The sequence below is a fragment of the Eriocheir sinensis genome, unplaced genomic scaffold, assembly GCF_024679095.1.
Source record: "Eriocheir sinensis breed Jianghai 21 unplaced genomic scaffold, ASM2467909v1 Scaffold446, whole genome shotgun sequence".
NCBI classification, from domain to species: Eukaryota; Metazoa; Arthropoda; class Malacostraca; order Decapoda; family Varunidae; genus Eriocheir; species Eriocheir sinensis.
Window position 1 is genome coordinate 97,501 of NW_026111772.1, and position 14,217 is coordinate 111,717.

At 43.6% G+C, this 14,217-nt stretch overlaps 1 protein-coding gene across 1 annotated transcript in view; it reads left to right on the forward strand.

Annotated features, from left to right (window-relative positions):
- Positions 1–14,217, forward strand: part of LOC126992331 (G-protein coupled receptor GRL101-like) — a 170,712-nt gene that overhangs the window by 89,503 nt on the left and 66,992 nt on the right. The window contains exon 5 of the mRNA XM_050851016.1: positions 7,182–7,304. Within this exon, the coding sequence (XP_050706973.1) occupies positions 7,182–7,304 (123 nt within the window). The remainder of the gene's footprint in view (positions 1–7,181; positions 7,305–14,217) is intronic.

The window sequence follows — 14,217 nt, forward strand, 5'->3', positions numbered from 1 at the left end:
TCTCTGTCTCTTTGTCTGTCCGTTTGTCTCTGTCTCTTTGTCTGTGTGTCTGTCTCTGTCTCTTTGTCTGTCCGTTTGTCTCTGTCTCTTTGTCTGTCCGTTTGTCTCTGTCTCTTTGTTTGTCTGTTTGTCTGTCTGTTTGTCTCTGTCTCTTTGTCTGTCCGTTTGTCTCTGTCTCTTTGTTTGTCTCTTTGTCTCTCTGTCTGTCTCTGTCTCTTTGTCTGTCCGTTTGTCTCTGTCTCTTTGTTTGTCTGTCCGTTTGTCTCTGTCTCTTTGTCTGTTTGTCTGTGTCTCTTTGTCTGTCTGTCTGTCTCTGTCTCTTTGTCTGTCCGTTTGTCTCTGTCTCTTTGTCTGTCCGTTTGTCTCTGTCTCTTTGTCTGTCCGTTTGTCTCTGTCTCTTTGTCTGTGTTTCTGTCTCTGTCTCTTTGTCTGTCCGTTTGTCTCTGTCTCTTTGTCTGTGTGTCTGTCTCTGTCTCTTTGTCTGTCTGTCTGTCTGTCTGTCTGTCTGTCTCTGTCTTTGTCTGTCTGTCTGTTCGTCTGTCTGTCTGTCTATCTCTGTCTCTTTGTCTCTTTGTCTGTCTGTCTGTCTGTCTGTCTGTCTGTCTGTCTGTCTCTGTCTTTGTTTGTCTGTTCGTCTGTCTGTCTGTCTGTCTCTGCCTTTGTCTGTGTCTGTCTGTCTGTCTGTCTCTGTCTTTGTCTGTCTGTCTGTTCGTCTGTCTGTGTGCCTGTCTCCGTCTCTTTGTCCGTTTGTCTCTGTCTCTTTGTCTGTCCGTTTGTCTCTGTCTCTTTGTCTGTCCGTTTGTCTCTGTCTCTTTGTCTGTCCGTTTTTCTCTGTCTCTTTGTCTGTCCGTTTGTCTCTGTCTCTGTCTGTGTGTCTGTCTCTGTCTCTTTGTCTGTCTATCTATCTGTTCGTCAGTCTGTTTGTCTCTGTCTCTGTCTGTGTGTCTGTCTCTGTCTCTTTGTCTGTCTGTCTTTTTGTCTGTCTGTCTATCTGTTCGTCTGTCTGTCTGTCTTTTTGTCTGTCTGTCTCGTTCACTCCGTTTCCGTTATCAAAGGCGTCAGTTCTCCCTTATGTACGAGTAGGTCTCCTTCTCCTCCTCCTCCTCATAATATATATATATATATACATATATATATATATATATATATATATATATATATATATATATATATATATATATATGTGTGTGTGTGTGTGTGTGTGTGTGTGTGTGTGTGTGTGTGTGTGTGTGTGTGTGTGTGTTGTGTAGAGGTAGGACAAATGAGTGTAAAGGTGGTAAGGAAATCCAGGCTGGATCAGGAACATTTTGTATTCTCTACCGTTTCGACCGCAAGGTCTTCTTCAGAGAGTGACAGACAATTCAGTACAGGCTGTATATATACCCCCTTGAGGCGACTCATCTCGCTGGACGTCTGGCAGGCGCGCGCGCTGATTGGTCCATGAGGTTGAGGCTGGCGGCAGAGCGGGAGAGGCTTACGAATCCTCTGTGATTGGTGGTTTCCCTCGTCGCTATGTATGCAGCCTCGACTAGCTTCCTCTTCTTCTTTTCAAATCCCTTATGTAAAACCGTTGCTCTTTCCCAACTTGGCAAGTGTCCGTGTTTATCCCTATGCAGAACGAAAGAGTTTGTGGCTCGGTGGAAACGCATGTCGCTTTTGTGCTCCCTTATTCTTCTGACCAATCCTCGAGCAGTCTCACCGTAGTAATGAGCCGTGCTGTCGCCGCATGGAATGGAGTATATTGCACTTAACCTGTTAGCCTTTCCTCTCACCATTTCTTGCAGCTTTTGTCCTGAGACGTATGCTACGCGCACGCCTACGTCAGCCAACATCTTTGTTATTGCTTCCGCTCCTTTTGCGTACGGAACAACTATGTATTCCCCACTTGTTTCTTCTTTTTCTTCACTTTTTCTTTCATATATCATTTTAGCCTTGTTTTTTAGTTTCTTTAGAACACCGAAAGGATACAGAAGTTTGCGGAATGTCTCTGTGACGTAGATTATCTCGTCACCAAGGAACTCGTTATCGCAGATTCTAAGCGCCCTTAGGAAGAAACCGATTACCACTCCTGTTTTTGTTTTTTCGCTGTGTGCAGATAGGTAGTGAATAAAATCGTCTTTGTTAGTGGGCTTCCTATGTACTGAGAACTTTACACTGCTATGATTTCGGTGTATCACTGTGTTCTACTGTGAATTGTATGAACGTGTTTACTCCGTTTAGTCTTCTTAGTTTGTTTTCAACATTTACACTTTTTGGTATCACCACTAGACCATCGTCCACATAACGGAACCACTTGGAATTTCTTCCCATGATGCGCACAAAGTCGTCTTTCTCTAACATTTCCATAAACAGGGAAGCCATCACTGCACTGAGGGGGGAGCCCATAGCTAGGCCACGATGCTGCTTGTATTCTTGGCCCTCAAACTCGAACGCACCAAAATTTACACACAAGCTCACTTGCTCCACATAGTCGGCTTTGTTCAGACACATATCACTATCACTTATATTTTCCACAGCTTTCTTCACTGCATCCATAGCTCCTTCCACAGGTACATTCGTGAATAGGGACGACGTCGAAACTTGCCATCTTCTTTCCCTCGAAGCTTACTTTCTTCAAACGCCGAATGAGGTCGGTCGAGTTCCGTAGGTGCGCATCGCTCAAACTACCCAACGCTGCAGAGAGGCTTTGCCAGTGTCTTGGCCAGCCCGTGTGGTGCGCTGCCGATCCCGGAAGTGATGGGTCTCATCGGTATACCCGGTTTGTGTATCTTCGGTAGTCCTCGCATCTTTAGTGGTGTCGGTGTCTCCTCCAGAAGTCTTAATAACGATTTGCCTTTTTCTGTGCGGGTTAATATCTTTCTGGCTTCTTTTTTGAATCTGTCGGCTTCTTTCTGTGCAAATCCGGATTGCATTTTCTCGTAGGTGCTTTCGTCGTCTAACAGCTCATTCATTTTTTCGATGTAGTCCGCTCTGTTTAGTATTACGACGCCGCCGCCTTTGTCTGCTTGAGTTATGAACAGATCGTCTCGCCTCTTGAGGTTTTCCAGTGCCTCTTTGAATCTCCTTGGAATGCTGCATTCATTGTTGGCCGAGGCTTGATAACATGCGATGACGCCTTGCTTGAATCCCTTATCTGCGTCCTTTTCTTTCCATTTGTAGCGTCCTTAGAACACAACATTGGCGTGAAGAGTGTCCGTCACGCCAATCTAAACACCGCCAGGAGCTCTAACCCTTTTGTTCCTGAACATAAAGTCACATAGCAGTAGAACGGGGTCAGCGATAACCTACGGGGCAGAAGCAAGGAAGGGAGAGCTTGTGATATGGACGAAGGGAATGGCCGAGGAAGGAAGGGCTTGTAATATGAACGAAGGAAATGGCCAAGGAACGGAGAGCTTGTAATATGGAGGAAGGGAATGGCCGAGGAAGGGAGAGCTTGTGATGTGTAGGAAGAGAATGACCAAGGAAGGAAGTGCTTGTGATATAGACGAAGGGAATGGCCGAGGAAGGGAGGAATGACCAAGGAAGGAAGTGCTTGTGATATGGACGAAGGGAATGGCCGAGGAAGGGAGGAATGACCAAGGAAGGAAGTGCTTGTGATATGGACGAAGGGAATGGCCGAGGAAGGGAGGAATGACCAAGGAAGGAAGTGCTTGTGATATGGACGAAGGGAATGGCCGAGGAAGGGAGAGCTTGTGATATGGACGAAGGGAACGGACAAGAGAGAGCTATAATAGTAAAGCTGACGACGAAGATCAGTAGAGCGATGCCAGAGAGGGAAGGAGAGCGAGAGAGCAGCTGCACATACTTTACTTACGCGATCATACACTCTGTCAAGCATGAAGTCGGCCATGCGATATCCTGATGAGCACTGAAAGGTAAAGTTGATGGCATACGGTACAGCTGCTACGCGTGACCTCTGTGCTGATCTCCGTCGCTTTGACTCTGATAATTAAAACTTTTGCTCTGCACTGGGCGAGAGTTTAAGACTTTGAAAGGAGGAAATACATAAATTAATAGTTGCCCAGAGCTTATTAATGAAAGGAGTGAAAGTTTAAATGAAGTGCTTATATTGAATACTGATGGGAGAAAACGCAGTAACGGGAATAAGTTGGACAAATTCAAGTTCAGGAAAGAAATGGGCAAAAACTGGTTCTCGAACAGAGTGGTGGATGAGTGGAGGAAACTGAGTAGGCTTGTATAGTTGAGACAAACACAACTGAAACCTTTAAACGGAGACTAGGTGCATTTTTGGACTGGAAGGGACTTTGGTGAGCAACCCGTCCTCAGGAGCTGCCTTGTGTAGGACGTCTGACCTTTTATGGTCCCCTTATATCCTTATGTCGTGAAGTTCTGATTATGGCAATCCGCCCAGCCAACGGAAAATAAATTACGGAGATACTTGGAGTGGAGCGCTCTTGGTTAACATCGTATTATCATGAATAGCAACCTGCCGCACCCCCTGAAGAGAGTAATCAACCATAAGGAATAATTGGCATCGAGAATTAGAAGAAGAAAAAGGAGGGAACTCTGAAGGTGGGAATACAGAAAAAAAATTGTTCCAGAGCTTACGAGTAAAAAGAATGAAAGACTAAAGGTTTCGGCTAACTCCTCCACGTGAAAGTTGGACAGCAGAGTGATAAGCTTGAGTAAAACATCTGCAGTAAAGTTTTTGAGAAGCGTAGGCAAGCTGGTAGCCCGTTCGTGCCTCCCTTCCGCTGCGTCGTAAGGAGTTAAATATGAGCGGCGAGCTGAGTAGAGTTTTGCGTGTGAGGGCGTGTACTGAGCCTGGCCAGGGAAGGGCTGAAGAAGGTGGGAACGTAGCAAAAGGGGCAGACATTCACGTGCTGCCGCTCCCCGCTGGCCAGAGGTAGTGAAACGCGGGGAGTAAATGCCGTAGAGTTTTACGCTCCGCTGATGTAGTGGTGGTGATGGAGGTTGTCTGCGCTGTCTTCTTCCGCTCCCTTTCTTTTTTTCTCTTTCTTTCCTTCTCTCTTCTTTTTTTTCTTTTTCTTTCTTTTTTTCCTTTTTTCTTCCGTTTCTCTCTCTCTCTCTCTCTCTCTCTCTCTCTCTCTCTCTCTCTCTCTCTCTCTCTCTCTCTCTCTCTGCTTATCTGGTATTATTTTTCTTCCTCCTTTAGTATTTCTTTGACCTTTTTCTTCTTATTCTTCTAGCCTGTCTTTGTCTTGTTGTTGTGATGTTTGTTTCCATGTCTTTGTTCCGTCTGCATTGTTTTCTTTCTTTTTCTTTCTCTTTGTATGGTGTAAAAAAAATCCTCTGAATTTAAGCTTTCTTGGCTTTTTTCTTATCATTTTTTTCTTTTTTGTCTTTGTCTCTTTTTATTTCTGTTTCCCAGTCTGTTTGTTTTTGTAGGTATGGAGTTTCTTTTGTTGACCTTCTTTCTTTTCTTCCTCTAATTCTCAAGCTAATTTTCCCTTACAGTTGATTATTTTCCTCAGGGGGAGTTTTCTTTGTCTTCAGTATTTCATTGCCCTTTTATTTTTATTTTTATTTGTCTATGTAAGTATGGATGTCCTCTCTTCTTCTCCTCCCTCCTTTTTCTTCTTCTAATTCTCGAAGTTAATTATCCTTTATGGTTGATTACTCTCTTCAGGGGGAGCGGCAGGTTGTTTTTCATGATAATACGATGTTTACCAAGAGCGATCCACTCCAACTATCTCCGTAATTTATTTTCCGTGGGCTGGGCGGCTTGCGAGAATTGTTTGCCCTAGATAGTGAAGTAATACTCTGCTCTCTAAAGGTTCGTTCCCGATTACCATTTCGTGCCGCTAGCTTATTATCAAACATTACCTTTTTTAGCTTCATATTCGTTGTCAGACCTTCATACTTTCATACCTTTTTCTTCTACCAAGTGATTATCAAATATTACCTTCCTCTGCTTCGTTTATCTATCTATCTATCTACTGATATCTGTCAATCTATCTTTTTATCTACCTATCTGTCTGTCTATCTATCTAACTCTATCAATATATCTGTTTAACTGTCTATCAGCCCATGTATCTATCTATTTATCCTTCCATTTATCTATGTATCTTTTGTTCGGTGCATATTTCTATCTCTGTATTTATCTATCTATCTTACCTTTCAGTCCTTCAAACTTTTATACCTTTTCGTGCTGCCAACTGATAAACAAACAGTACCTTCTTTTTTTCATATTCGACTTCAGACCTACATATTTTCACACCTTTTTGTGCCGCCAACTGATTATCAAACATTACCTTCTTTTTCATCATATTCGTTTTCATACCTTCCTACTTTCATTCCTTTTTGTGAAGCATCTTGATCATTCGTTGTAAGGTTTTCTCAGACTCACTTGGTAGTCCGTCTTTATGAATGCCTCGGCGCCTCAGTTCGCCTGTTTGAAAAGCCTCTCGTTGTAGAAGTTACTGGGGTTTTCATGGACTGTTTTGTGATCCCAATGATATTTTTTTCAACTGGAAAACTACCCCTAAAAACTCGGTTACTCTTCTCTGTGGCCATGGAAAATAGTCACAATGGGAGCCCGATACGTTTGAATATATGGACCTTTGTTATCGGCGAAGCTAAAGCTGATAAAGTATTAATTGTCTGTCCTGATTCCTATGGCTTCACACGTCCTCCCTCTCCTTTGTTATAAAAAAAGGACATTTAAACCTGCCGTGGATAACTTGGGAGGCATTGTATCGCCTAACTTAATCAAAACTTTCCTAATTGCAGTGTTCTCGATTTTCATATGGGGTTTAATGCTTACTTTGCTCTCTATTTCTCTGTCTATCGGTCTATATATCTTCAAACGCTTTTATGCACGGTTCATCTGCAGGCAACACGATGCCTCCTGAGTGCCTGCATGTTTGTTAAGCACCTCGCTCGTTTTTTTTCTTTCTCGCTGCCCCATTTGTTTGTTCTCTCTCTCTCTCTCTCTCTCTCTCTCTCTCTCTCTCTCTCTCTCTCTCTCTCTCTCTCTCTCTCTCTCTCTCTCTCTCTCTCTCTCTCTCTCTGTGTGTGTGTGTGTGTGTGTGTGTGTGTGTCACTTATCTCTCCTCTGTCGTTCTCACACTTTTCTTTCCTCTGTCGCTACCTCTATTTTCTCCGTCGTTCCCTCACTTGTCCATTCTCTGTCGCTGCCTCACTTTTCTGTTCTCTCTTGTTCCCTCACTTCTCTGTTTTCTGCCGCCGCTCCTCAGATCACCGCAAGTGCTGGAAGGCGGAGTTTGAGTGCGACAACGGGCAGTGCATCAGGCCGGGCCGCGTGTGTGACGGCGACCTGCACTGCAAAGACGGGTCGGACGAGCGCCACTGTCTGCCAGGTGAGTAAGGGGAAGAGGGCGAGGGAAGGGGAGAGGTTGAAGAGACGGCCATTGGAGAAAAGGTGAGGGAGTGGACTTCAGGTTGTTAGGTGGTTGTTAGGTGATTGTTAGGTTGTTAGGTGGTTGTTAGAAGGGCTCAAGAGGAATAGCTTTGAAGAACTCGGCTCGTTAAAGAAGGGAGAAGTAAAGGAATAAGTGAATGGGAAAGTAAGGGAAGGGGCTGAGACGGGCTTTAGACAAAGGTAGAACTGTCAGGTTGTTATGTGACTTGGGAAGGGCTCCAGGGGTATGGCTACGGATAACTCGGCTCAATAAAGAAGGAAAAAAAGTATAAAAATAAGTTTAGTGAATAGAGAAGTGAAGGAAGAGGCTGAGACGGGGACTGGACGAAAGGGATATCAGGTCGTTAGGAGACTTTGGAAGGGACCAAGAGGGACAGCTATGGAGAACACGACACGGTAAAGAAAGAAAAAAAGGTGTTCAAATGAGTTCACTGAAAATAAAAGGGAGAAAACGGAGTGTTGAGGCAAGAGTTCAAGGTTAATGACGCGTCAGGTTGCTAGCGAAGATTTATAGATTGGATACGGTCTGCAGTGTCGGCTATAGAGAATGTAAGTCGTTAGAAAATGAAAAAAAAAAAAAAAGAGTTCACTCAGAGGAAGGGTGAGGGAACGGAGGGTTGAGGCAAGAGTTGAAGGTTGATATTACGTCAGACTTTTATTGAAGATTAATTGTTTTGGATACGTTCTGAAGTGGGCTATAGAGAATGTAATTCGTTGGAAAATGGGAAAAAAATTAGGAGTTCACTAAGAGGAATGGTGAGGGAACGAAGTGTTGAGGCAAGAGTTCAAGGTTGATATTACGTTAGAATGTTAGTGAAGATTGAAGGATTAGAAATGTTATGCAGTTTTGATTATAAAGAATGTAACTCGTTGAAAAATAGAAAGAACATAAAAAATAAAATAGTCAAGTGGAGGGACACATCGACAAGTTGATAGATAGATAGATAGACAGATAGATAGATAGAGATAAAGAGAGAGAGTGAGTAGATAGATAGATAGATAAAGAGAGAGCGATATAAATTGCCTGGATATTAATTTGGGGGTCGAAAATTTCATCAGTGACAAGCATATTACATAGCGCGGCTCGTTAGACAAGGAGGGTGAGAAAACAAGTCGATTCAGGGAAGAAAATGGTAACAAGAGTGAAGGGAAAGAAAGAAGGAAAAAGAAACAGAATTGAATGGAAGGAATTTGAGAGAAGCAGGGAGGATTAGAGGAAAGGGAGAAGGAGGAGGAGGAGGAGGAGGGAAGAGGGGGAAGAGTCAAACCCCCCACTCACACTATGAATGGAAGAGAGGAAGGGAAGAAAGGAGGAAGAGGAAATTGAGAACCGAATAGAAGGAGGAAAGAGAAGTAGGAACAGTGAAAGGAGGATAAAGGAAGATGGAAGAAGAGGAAGGCAGGAGGAAAAGAAAGAAGGAAAAGGAAAGGAGGAGTTAAGGAAGAATGAATTGAAGGAAGAAAGAGAAGTAGGAACCGTGGAAGGAGAACAAAGAGAGAGAGAGAGAGAGAGAGAGAGAGAGAGAGAGAGAGAGAGAGAGAGAGAGAGAGAGAGAGAGAGAGTGGAAGAAAGAGGAGGCAAGAAGAATTATTCCTCCCTCTGTAACTCAGCAGGCATCAGAAGGGAAAGAAAGAAGGAAAAGGAAAATGAGAACAAATGGAAGGAAGAAAGAGAAGTGGGACCCGTGAAAGGCGGGGAAGAGAAGATGGAGGAAGAGGAGGATAGAAGAAGGAGAATTATACCTCTCGCTCTTACCCTTCAGGCCTGAGGGAAAGAATGAAGGGAAAGGAAACTGAGAAATGAAAGGAAGAAAAGAGGAGGAGGAACAGTGAAAGGAGAATAAGAAGAGATGAAGGAAGAGGAATGCAGGAGGGGAAGAAAAAGGAAAAGGAAAATGAGGACAGAATGGAAGGAAGAAAGAGATGTAGGAATCGCGAAAGAAGGAAAAGAGAAGAGGAAGAAGAGGAGAGAAGAGGAGGATGAACACAAAGGAACACAAAGGAAGAACAAACAACAGCAGACCTGCTGGTCCTTACGAGGCTCTTTGTGACAAGCTACACTAACTATCTAATCAAAGGTGGAAGATGAAGGACAGCAAAGGCGAAGGCTCCTCCCCACCCCCCCATCCCTCCAGCCAAAGCTGGCAGGAAAGGAAAAAGAACCATGCAGCAGCATGGAAAAACTGCATGGAAATTATGTAGGAAAGAGGAAAGAACTACCATTACTGCTACCACTAACCGGGCGATAAAAGCGGACAAGGACACCAGTATTCGAAAGAACTCAACGTTATTACGACAATGAGTAATATCTTAGCTGCTGGTTGGATTCAAAATACTTGTCTAATCTATTCTTGAAGGCCGTAACTGTTATACTATCAATGACATCACAGGGTAGAGAGTTCCAAACATTAACAACTCGATTGAAGAAGAAGTGTTTAGCTTCGTGCGACGAGAATATTTTACCACTTATCTTCAAATTGTGATTTCTTCTTGTTCTATTTGATCGATCAATTGTAAACTTCCGCATTAATATCACTGAATCCTTTAAACATTTTAAACACTTATATTAGATCGCCTTGCATTCTTCGTTTTGATAGGCTGAATAAATTTACTTCTTTAAGCCTTTCTTCATATGATAAATTTCTCAACCTAGGAATCATTTTTGTTAATCTTCGTTGAACCCGTTCCAACTTTTCTATGTCTATTCTGTGATAGGGAGACCAAAACTGTACACAGTACTCTAGACGGGGTCGAACCAATGAATTATTCAGTTTTAATATTACTTTTTCGGATTTATTATTAAAGACTCGTCCAGTGAAGCCAATCAGTTTGTTTGCAGTTTTAACTACCTCTGAACAATGCTGACCGGGCTTTAAATCGCTTGATATAGTGATTCCAAGATCCTTTTCTTTACTTACTGCAGAAAGTTGTTGGCCACTCATTATGTCCCGAACGCGACTGTTATTTTTTCCGATGTGCAACACTTTACATTTGTCAACGTTAAATTTCATTTGCCATTGATTGGCCCAACGTGCAAGTCGATCTAGATCTGATTGTAAAGCTTCTTCGTCGAGTGTCGTAGTTACTTTACCAGCAATTTTTGTGTCATCAGCAAATTTTGATAGCAAGTGAGCCCATCATCGATATCATTAACATAAATTAAGAAGAGCATGGGGCCAAGCACTGATCCTTGAGGTACGCCGCTTCTGACGTCGAGCCAGTTAGATGTAACACCGTTTAGAACTACTCTCTGTTTCCACTCAGAGAGCCAGTCCACAAGCCAATTGTGAATGTTACCCGAGATACCGTGCGCCAATAGTTTGCTGAGCAATCGTTGGTGGGGTCCTTATGAAATGCCTTTTGAAAATCCAGATATATGATATCTACTGATCTGCTTCCATCGAACACCTCAAAAATATAATGAAAAAAATTAAGTAAGTTAGTTAAACACGAACGTTTACTACGGAAGCCATGTTGCGAATTGTTTATTATATTATTTTCTTCGAAGAATTTCACCATATTGTCGCGAATGATAGTCTCCATTAACTAACAAACAATCGATGTCAGGCTAATTGGTCGATAGTTTCCTGGATGAGACTTGTCCCCCTTTTTGAAAACTGGTGTGACATTTGATAGTTTCCAATCCGACGGAACTTTTCCAGCTGTTAAAGATTTATTGAATATGATGGAGAGCGGTTAACAAATTTGATGTTTGATTTCTTTTAAGACCCTAGGGGTAATTTTGTCTGGAACAGGAGCTTTGCTTACTTTAATCTTTTCAATTGTGCGTAAAATGTCACTATCTACGATGAGCACGCCACTTAACATCTTTTCGGTCCTTCTAACCTCCGGCGGTTGAGGTGATAAACAATCTTCGTCGGTAAATACGGATGCGAAAAAGTTATTTAGGATTGTAGCCATTTCATTTTCATCGTTCGTGTGGTTACCATTTTCATTAGCAAGCGGTCCGATACCACAAGTGAGTGACTTTTTATTATTTACATAGCTAAAAGTTCTTTAGGACTAGATTTACTCGTTTCCGCTATATATTCTTCAAGATTTTTCTTGCTTCTTTTTATTAATTTCTTGGTGTCGCGGCGAATTCTGTCCAACTCTAGTTTGTCAGCCTCGCTCTGAGATGATATGTACCTACTGTATACGCGTTTTTTAAGAGATAGGCTATTTTGAATTTCGTTATTCCACCATTTGGCTTTCTTCTTAAAAGCTGAACGTCTGTTACGATAGGGTACGCATATGCTTATGGCATTGTTCAATATTGTGGTGAAGGCCTCCCAAGAACTATCAATATCTGTTTCCGCCGAGATTTTAGTCCTGTCAGCATTATTTAGAATTGATCGGAGTCTTACGAAATTCGCTCTCTGATAATCAGGCACCTTTTCTTTACTAGGAGTTACTTTACTTTCTTTCATATTGATGCTGAATGTGATTGTTCGGTGAACGCCAGAATTAAAAATTAGACCAACATTTACTTCGTTAACTAGATCAGCTGTCGTTGAAAAGATAAGGTCAAGTATATTATTTTCCCGAGTCGGTTCTTAAACGTGTTGATGTAAATCACTTTCTAGTAAATTTTGTGTACAGGTCGAGCCCTGTATGACGGTTCAACGGTTCACCCCATCTTTTCACTGGCAAGTTAAAGTCCCCAACAATTACTACCTCGCAGCTGCTACTTGTTTCTAATAATAATTCACTTAATGCGTGGTCGATATCAAGAGTCTGCCCTGGCGGTCTGTAGATAAGTCCAATTACTATTTTACGAGATTTATTTTTAATTTCAATGAAGACCGTGTCTACATTGGTTATAATATCTGTTTTCACGGATACTGGATGGAGAGAGTTGTGGATATAAAAGATAACGCCTCCACCCCGTCTGGTCTCTCTTTCATGACTAAAGATGGTATAACCCGGTAATCTATATTTCGCAATGAAATCTCTATTTGAAGTGTCTATCCAAGATTCTGTGACTCCGATGATGTGATAATGATTTGTAGCTGCGAGGACTTCTAACTCTTCATATTTGTTACGTAGGCTACGAGCGTTTACATAGCAAGCTTTAATGTGACTCGAGTCTGGGGTTTCACGGGTTAAGTGCTCCCTTACGGTGGAGCTGCTGGTGTTCTCGCCTCCGCGTATTTTGGCTTTCGAAGAGCCACTTGGTCACAGAGCAGCCTCCCGAAACGGGCTGATCCAACAGGGTTTAAGTGGATGCCATCAGCAAGGAACAAGTCTGAATCGTAGTAAAAACTGTTCCACAAGTTAGCAAACTGGACGTTTTCTTGTGAGCAAAGGGACTGAGGTCTGTTGTTTGTGCTGAAGGCCTTACTGTAAAAGCTAGACTCGGCACCGACTGATGTTACTGGCATCCGTTTTACGTTTATACTGCTTGATCATGCGGCGGTATTTCTCAAGCAGTTCTTCAGAACGGGTTGTCTTTACGTCATTTGTCCCCGCGTGAATGACAAAGAGGGTGTTTCGGTCGTCATTTCTCGTGACATCATCGCACGCTGCGGTGATGTCGTCCAGTCTGGCACCTGGATAGCAGTAACGTTTTCTGCGGCTGTTTGATGAACGACCACAGAACTCAACCAGCTGGCCACGCACCATGGAGTCCCCAACTAGGCGAGTCTCAAACTCATCCTCCATGGTGTTTGCCAGCACCTGGAACCTATTGAAGGTAGTGGGGGTCAGTAAATCCTTGGTTGCCTGCTTCGGTTTGGCTCCATTCCTCACAGCTTGGAACCCGACATCCTGTGAAGCAGGAAGAGAAGCGTTAAGTGGGGTAGGCTGGAAGTTGTCCTGTGAGGCAGGCTGGGAGTTAGACTGTGAGGCAGAATGGGGGTTTGCCTGTGAGGCAGGCTGGGGGTCAGCCTGTGAGGCAGGCTGGCGGTTGTCCTGTGAGGCAGGCTGTGGGTTAGCCTGTGAGGCAGGCTGGGGGTTAGCCTGTGAGGCAGGCTGGCGGTTAGCCTGTGAGGCAGGCTGGGGGTTAGCCTGTGAGGCAGGAGGAGGAGGAGGAGGAGGAGGAGGACGACTAAACATGGTTGACAGGGTTGAGTGTGTGTTAGGTTGCCAGGAGAAGGTGAAGATGGAAAGAATTCATATAAACAGGTAGAAGGAACGTGACCCAGTTTGGTGAAGTGAACGTGACCCAGTTTGGTGCAGTGAACGTGACCCAGTTTGGTGCAGTGAACATGACCCAGTTTGGTGCAGTGAACGTGACCCAGTTTGGTGCAGTGAACGTGACCCAGTTTGGTGCAGTGAACGTGACCCAGTTTGGTGCAGTGAACATGACCCAGTTTGGTGCAGTGAACGTGACCCAGTTTGGTGAAGTGAACGTGACCCAGTTTGGTGCAGTGAACGTGACCCAGTTTGGTGCAGTGAACATGACCCAGTTTGGTGCAGTGAACGTGACCCAGTTTGGTGCAGTGAACGTGACCTAGCTTGGTGCAGTGAACGTGACCCAGCTTAACAGAGCACGTGACCCGCGAAGGTGTCTCTCTCTGTCTGTCTGTCTGTGTCTGTCTGTCTGTCTGTCTGTCTGTCTGTCTCTCTCTCTCTCTCTCTCTCTCTCTCTCTCTCTCTCTCTCTCTCTCTCTCTCTCTCTCTCTCTCTCTCTCTCTCTCTCTCTCTCTCTCTCTTTCTCTAAAGGGGTTTCAGCCTATTTCAGCAGGAGAGAGAGAGAGAGAGAGAGAGAGAGAGAGAGAGAGAGAGAGAGAGAGAGAGAGAGAGAGAGAGAGAGAGATGTATTGTTTTTTTTTTGTGCCCTTGAGCTGTCTCCTTTGCTGTAAAAAAAAAAGTATAGGTAATCTCTTTCCTTCCTTCCAAGAATTACC